This window comes from Terrapene carolina, unplaced genomic scaffold (assembly GCF_002925995.2).
Source record: "Terrapene carolina triunguis isolate 2854851 unplaced genomic scaffold, T_m_triunguis-2.0 Scaffold138, whole genome shotgun sequence".
NCBI lineage: Eukaryota > Metazoa > Chordata > Testudines > Emydidae > Terrapene > Terrapene triunguis.
Genome location: NW_020664489.1, coordinates 3,747,709 through 3,755,746, shown reverse-complemented (window position 1 = coordinate 3,755,746; position 8,038 = coordinate 3,747,709). Strand labels below are relative to the sequence as shown.

The following is an 8,038-nucleotide window of genomic DNA, read 5'->3' as shown; positions in this document are numbered from 1 at the left end:
AGACAACTACAGGTTGTTGGTGGAAAACCTCCTCAAGGCATACAAAAGCCTTGGTTGCAACATGTCACTAAAGATACATTTTTTGCACTCTCATCTAGATTTTTTTCCACCGAACTGCGGAGCAGTGAGCGACGAGCACGGCAAGCGATTTCACCAGGACATTGCAACAATGGAGTAACGCTATCAGGGCAAATGGAGCCCATCAATGCTTGCAGACTATTGCTGGACAGTGACAAGAGATGCTCCATTGAATGAATACAAGAGACAAGCCAAGAAGTGCCGAGTAGACACTGAATAGGACTAAACTATGTACATAATAGTTTTTTGCCTTTTGTTTCATAATAAATTTTATTTATATAACCCTTTTGCTGATTTTTAAAGTGTTACATAAACAGGACAGGTGAAATATTATCATGTAAAGCAACCATAAACACATGAAAAGACCTAGGTTTACAATTTATGATTAAAACTCTACTATCTACACAATATACATAGACATAAAATGTAAAAACTTAAATATCTTAGAAATAGTAGCCAATCAGTTGTTTTAATTGTCATATTTGAATTCAGCACATCAAAATACATAATAAATAGCACATTTTATCTCTGAAGCAGACGACTTCTCAAAAATTGTAGACCAGTGTTATTTATCGAATGGTCTGGAGGAACTAATTCCAGAGGTGCTCATTCAACACAGTGGAATAAGCAGACAAAGAACAGTTTGAAGTATTAGTATAACAAATTGATCTCTCCCCTCCAAAATAAAATAGAAATCATAGTCCTGACTAAGGCATAAGGTGATCATCTTAAGCAAGAATTCAGATCAGATTTCAAAAGAAAACATGATACCACTGCTGGTGCCAAACCAGCCTGGTAGGAAAAAAAAAATCTGTCATGGATAAGGAAAGTGACAACTCTTTTGCAAATCTGGATATGTGAGAAAGCTGACCTTGCCAAAGAGGTGATAGACCTACTCTGCAAGAAAAGAGAGACAATTAAATAGAACCAACTACAACGCACAAGAAAATAACCTGGTACTGGGTATGAAGGGACGCATGGACTAGTGATTAGACCACTGGAGTGGGAGTCTGGAGACCTGAGCTCTACTCCCTGCTCTGCCACAGAGTCACTGTATGACCCTGAGCAAGTTATTTACTTTATCTGCTTCAGTTTTACCAACTGTAAATGAAGAATAGTAGTTTCCTCCCAAGGCTTTAGTTAATGTTTGTACAACACTACTGAATTGCTAAGACACTATTATTGTTCTGGAGGCAAATGGCTCAGCTACAATCCCAGCTACTGTAATGGTCCAATGTGTTGCCTAACTGTGATGTGAGACAAGTGGGCAGTGTAAGATTGAAAAAAGCATGTGCCCTACACTTATGCAAACAATTCTGGACAGAAAGCAGACTTTCACTTACCAGTTACGTTTTGCATCTCCCCAGACTCATTTGCATCACCAAAGTCAGTGATATAGTGATCATCAAATCGGTCCATGGCTACATGGTTATCTACTTCCATTGCACCCTCCTCAATATCATCTTCCATTAGGTCTACTTCTCCAGCATCACTTGGTTTGCCTGTAAAGACCATCTAACAAAAGCATCACATTCTTGTAAATTTTATTTTTGGTGGCTGAAGATGCCATATAGGTAACAGAACATGGAAACAGACCATCATTTCCTTGTGAACCAAACAGGGCGAGAAAGGACATGGGATGCTAAGATCATGAATTTACTCACTTTAGTAGTGTGCACACCTTGTGGGTGAATGAGTTTTTTAAAATTAATACTTTGAGATACAAAATGTGTTCATTTTGCTGTTACCTGTCCTCACATTTTTCCACTTCTCTGTTTCCTCTACCTGTTCCATCATGTCCTAAATCTAGTTCTTTGGGTCAAAGGGTGGCTTCCTGTTACTTGTTTGTATATTGCCTAACACACAGTAGGGTCCTAATCCTTGACAGGGCCCCTTCAGCAGTATTGTAATACACACAATAAATAATAATTATAATTGTAGTTAATCTCATTGAAATCCCTCTTTGCACTTCTGTGCAACCTACCAACTAAAAGTCATCAACTATGAAGCATCATATTTACTTCAGCTTTCTGCGATAAATCCATCTTCTAGTTAGCTGGTGCACTGTGTGTGATTTGAACTGTTTTCTTTAGATGGTGAGCTCTTTGGGAAAGAGAATGCTTTCTTTTCTGGGTTTCGTAGAATGCCGACTGCATTGTTAGCACTTAAACACCAACGTTACTTTAGAAACTGGCAAACTTCTGATTAGAAAGAAACCAGAGCATGACACAAGGACTCCCCAAATAATTACCGTTCAACCAACTGGCTGACAAGCTAACAGTGGTGAAACTGTCAGCTTCTCCTCACGCAAAATACTAAGTATGTTATTTATTTGGACTGGACACCCAGCTCAAGGTGCATTGGAAGCAGATGAGGATACAGTTTCAAGGTTTTTACAAAACTTAGTGATGCCACATTCTGTCACCTTGCTACTAAGTGTAGGACAGAAGTGTACATATTTGAAGAATTCAGCATGAATATTTATTTTTCAAGCACCTTTAAAGAGTTACTTTCATAGCAGAAAAATCCTTCATCTTTTCCAAACGCAAAAAAACATTTAACATTAAAAAACAGATGAGCTTAATACAATGAAAAAGAAATGGAAGCAAATTCTTATGTGCTTGCAGCTCTCAGATTTGGCCTTGATTCAGATCTGTTACATGGAGAAGTATTTCTGGCATTTATTATCAAATTAATTACCGAAAAAGCACGGGTAGAAGCTAGTGCAACAGGTGATGCTGTAAGATGTATGGCTGAGTAGTAAGATGTGCGTTTTGACTATCTTAAGAATAAATTAAGCTGTTTGTGGATGTTAAAATAACTGATCAAAAAGCCATAACTACTTTACAATGTGTTTCTATTTTTCATTCACTTAATAAAAGTGGGGGTTATAATTTATTATTTCTATAGCTTTGTCAGTGTGCACTTTTCATTCATATAGTATCAAAACAAGGCTTAAATGATATAACTACATTTTGGACGCAAGATTAGTATAGTTCTTTGAGCAATGTTTTTTCCTTGTTCACACCTGTAGGAATGGTCCACACAAACACTACTAGTTAGAAAGGCCCTTAAGTCTGATATATTTTTATTGCCTAATTTGTTTCCTGTAATAAAAATCACATTCAGTTTGTCTCTGAGTTATTTATACTGTATAAATAATCCTCATGCAAAGAAACACAGCATTTAGATAAACATACTTACCAGATGTTTGCAAATATCTACAAGATCATTCATCGTCTTTGATGTTAACAAACTCAGGAATAAGCCTGATAAGATCTTACTTGGACTGCTCTGTCAGAAAACAAAGTAGACAGACCAGTTATCCCAGCACACATAACATAGTCTGTTCTTAGAAAGGAACTGGACTTATTCCATACTGTGAATTCATTAAAGTAAACAGATAATATTAAAAATACAGGTCCAGATTCCAATATCAGGAGTGTGTCATGCACTACAATTTATCTTGAAAAATCCAAAATGGAACATGTCTGTAAGCAAGTTCAAATATATTACTAATCAAGTAGAAAAGTTTTTTTTCTAAAATGTTGTAATCAGTTTGGCTGTTTTTTTGGTCAGAGAGAGGTACTGTAATCTCTCTCATCTGTGTCATTTTGGATAAGTCACTTTTTTAAAACTCCAATCAGAAAACAAAAAAATTGAATATAAATCAAAGTTTTAAAAAAAATATCATGATTTCTTAAAAATGTATTCCTCTTATATACCTATTTACTGCATTATCTTGAGGAACAGTCATGGAATGAGTAGAAGCCTCAAAGATATGTAAAAAAAGAAAACATTCCACTAATGTATCTGTAAACAGCAGCTGCATCCTAGTGATGCTATAGTTAAAGCTGAGGAGGATTTCAATATAAAATCTTTATTGTCAAGGGTTTTTTGGGGTACCAATATTCATTCCAGGAGCTGTTGCAAGGAGTGGCTACAACTTTAACCTTTACGCTAATGCAACACAGTGCACCTTATGTTGCATTAAACTTTTTTTACTGAATGATAGCTGCGGCAGTAAATATTGTAGCTAAGGTTAGCAGCCTGCATTCTAGCCCCATTTCAGTCTCTCATAACTTTCTGAAACTTTTTTTGATCAAAAATTGTGCTATGCTTGGTCTCTGCACAGAGATTATTTAAAAAAAACGGGTCACTTGCTTTTGAGCTCAGGGAGTTAAAAAACACCTCTCTCAATTATAAAAATAATTCTGGTGTTTTTTTTTTAATAGTCATAGAGCCAAACTGTGGGGACTGAAATATCCTGCATTGGTTTTGATCTGACAGGTGAACATCTGAAAATTACGCATGGATCACAAGCAGGAGATTTTTTTCTGATGAGTTCAAAAGCTGCACAGCTAAGGAGCGGTTTGCTTCACATGCATGCATAGCTAACTTAGCTGCATAGTGACAAGTTGAGAAGTCCAATTAAATAGAATATTGCAAACAGGAAAATACAGTGGGGGTTGGGCTTATGCTAACACTGCCATTGCCTAGCCTGGCTCTGCAGACTGTGGCACAGTCTGCTAAGGTGAAGGAGAGGGGTTCCTTCCTGCATATATTAGAAGATGCTGGGATGTACATACAAATGTGTTAAGAACATACTAAAGTCCTCATCGAAATGAAGTTGACAGAAAGACTCTCATTGACTTCAATGGGCTTTGGATCAGACATTATACTCCCTATAAACAGGCTGGGTCAAGTGCACATTTAATTTTTACCTCATCTTTTGCTGATCATGTAAGCAATGAAAGGGCTAAATAAAGGTTCCTGAAGACTTTGTAAGGTGTGCAGGAGGGAGCCTCATTTCTGATGCACCTCAGGATATCTGAAGCTGGGTGAGGTGCAAAACTGAGTGCCAACTAAGGTGGATAGACGAGGGACTCCCTCTTATAAACACTAGTCGTGTCTCACCAAATACTGATTTAGTTATTAAATTTATTCTCACCATTGTCTATTTATTGCTACCTAAAATATCTTTGAATTTCTAGAGAGTAAAGCTCCTTTTTATGTTTTATCTTTTTTGCCTAGGAAATTCCACATAAACGATGAGGGAAATTTTCAAAGGGTCAAATGGAAGTTGGGAGCCTAACAGCCATTTGAAAATCTCCCTGTAAGTGAAGAGAATGTTAAAATTGCATAAATAAGCGTTCGAAATTCAGGAAATTCTACGGGTTAAGGTTGCATTGTTGAGGTTCTAAATTCATTCTGGGCTCTGCCCTCTTGTGTTCTACAATACAGTATTTAATTTCATGACAAAACACTAGGCCACACCCTCAGGTGAATCAAATCAGCATAGCTTTGCTGACTTCAATGACTTTACAATACAGCCTTTAATTACATAATTGTATATGATTTTCAACAACAATAGATTTCCCCCCGCAATGCTGACTTCAACAGAGCTTGCAGCTGACTTAATAGAGCATCATCAATTTATACCAGCTGAAGATCTGGTTCATTATTTCTCAAATATTACACCATACAATTTTTCTATTACTTTAGATATAGGTGTAGGTCTTTGCAGTAACATGTACTACTCTGCATATGCCAGACAGGAATGATTGTAATATACTCTATCAGATATATATAGTACTGTACTTACTAGAGATTAAGTATAAGAATATAAAAATGGCCATACTGGGTCAGACCAAAGGTCCATCTAGCCCTGTATTCTGTCTTCCGACAGTGGCCAATGCCAGGTGCTTCAGAGGGAATAAACAGAACAGGTAATCATCAAGTGATCCATCCCGTCGCCCATTCCCAGCTTCTGGCAAACAGAGGCTAGGAACTTCAGAGCATGGTTTTGCATCGGAACAATACTGAATATTTATTAGCACATACAGGCCTCCTAAATTCACAATTCATAGCCAACTGCCTGATCCTTTTAATTGTATCTAAGAAAGAATGTTCTGCTGGTTGGAGAGAGAAGAGAGTAAAAAGTACATACCTTAGTGAGTAGAGAACTTATGTTAAAAAAATACAGTCAAAAAGAAACTGACTGATTACGATAATGAAATTCATGTAAGCTTAAAATGATAAGGACTTAAGATTATGGAAAAAAGTATTTTATATTGTACTGTATTTGAGAAATAGCATGCAATTGAAGACTACTGTAAAGCATGCTCATAAGGCGGTAGAGTTGAAGTTGCATATTATTGCCTTAACTTCGGCATTTCCTGATATAACTGTGCATCTTTAATGTTCTAATAGTTTTTTTCCCTATGCAATACGTAATTCAGTAAATATGAAAGAGATAAACATCTCAGAAGCTTGCAAAATACATTATTATTGCTTTTTGAAAGTTACAATTAAGTTAGATATCTATTACAGAATAAAAATAATGGACAAACATTATTTTAAATATCCTACCTTGGTACAATTACATAAGCAGTTGGTACATTGTGTTATCAAAGTCCTCAACAAGATGATCCTAGAGTCTTCATTAGGTTTACTTTTAGACTGAGAAATGCTTTCTCCAACATAATGCATGAGAGACTATTAAAAACAGAAATACAAATACAATGTAGTGAAAATCTCTCAATCACATATTTCCCTTATTTGACTGCATGCACGCACATACACACAGACATATGTGGTTCTGCTGCACATTTAAGCTTCACTGTTCAGGTCATGAGTTAGTAGGTTTGGGGTGGAAGGTTTGCTTTTTTTCTCCATTTTAAACATTCATTGCTCTCTAGAAGTGATGAACTGACCACACAGACCTGATGGAAATTCAAATTTTCTAATCACCAAAGAAAAACATGGCATTTCTCCATATTGCTCTGATATTGTGCTTCAACTCTGAAGCAAGGCACCACCTCTAGTCATGAAAAGATAATTCAATCTCCATGTGCGTTCAGTCTTTGAACTACTAGCTCAGATTCCCAACAAAGAAGTTAAACAGTTTTATTAGTGATGGTGGCTTTATATATACATGGCTACTAGGGAATTAGAGCAGGACTACCAAATAAATTCAGATAGTCAAACTGCTCTCAGTGACTAATTCACTACCAATATGGATAGATCTGCACAAGTGACCTAGAGGTGAAGGGTGCCATTAACTTATTAATAAACCCTTTAGCTATCTGGACCCTGATCATTTTGATTTTTTATATTTTCCCAAAAGCAAGTAGGCAAAATTTTAATAACTAGAATATCTTCAATTGCAAAATAATTGTAGTTTTAGTAGTGTATATGTAATTTTAGTTATGCCTAGTTTCCATTACAGTTTAAAAAAGAAAATTTTATAAATTTTTTTAGTAATAGTGAGAAAACTAGTCCCTATAAATTAAATATGCATTGAGTTCTGTCACCTACTGTGATTTGTTAAGCAGAAACCAGCAGAAACAATTGTTTTATGTTTTGAAAATATGAAAACACTCATTTTTAATAATTATTCATCATTTTAAAGTTATTGAATATTATTTTCTTTACAGTTATCAAACACACATTATTACTAACCTTAGCTTTATGGAACAATTCTGATTTACATGCATCCTCTTCAGTTACTGTGCCAGCATAGCAATAGCAGCTAAGAACACCAGTCAAGAGACTGACACATCGGACTAGGTGTTCTGCAGTAGTAGACTTGGAACAAATCTAATACATAATATAAATACATCATAAATTTTACATTAAATGGTGCTTCAGCAGCTTACAGAGCTATTAATGGTTCTTTTAATGCTTTAATGTTTATTACATTAATACTTCTCTTGTATACTGCACTGCCTTTCAACAAAGGATCACAAAGAACTTTACAAATAGCTTCATTACACTCTTGTAAAATAGGTAAGTATTTTTATCTGTAATTTAAAGATGGGCAGATGTAGGCACAGAAGTTATGTGATTTGCTCAAGACCATTGGCACACCCAGGAATAAGCCAGTTCAAGAAGAACAGTAATATACTAACAACAGTGCAACCTTGTCTAAGGAATTGGAACATTCAAAAATTACAAT

At 35.7% G+C, this 8,038-nt stretch overlaps 1 protein-coding gene across 1 annotated transcript in view; it reads right to left on the bottom strand.

Moving 5' to 3' along the window:
• ATM (ATM serine/threonine kinase) overlaps positions 1 to 8,038 on the bottom strand; it is a 97,505-nt gene that overhangs the window by 66,804 nt on the left and 22,663 nt on the right. Inside the window, exons 13-16 of the mRNA XM_026653395.2 lie at positions 7,543 to 7,680; positions 6,451 to 6,576; positions 3,283 to 3,372; positions 1,422 to 1,593 (exon numbers count right to left, since the gene is read on the bottom strand). Of these exons, the coding sequence (XP_026509180.1) occupies positions 1,422 to 1,593; positions 3,283 to 3,372; positions 6,451 to 6,576; positions 7,543 to 7,680 (526 nt within the window). The remainder of the gene's footprint in view (positions 1 to 1,421; positions 1,594 to 3,282; positions 3,373 to 6,450; positions 6,577 to 7,542; positions 7,681 to 8,038) is intronic.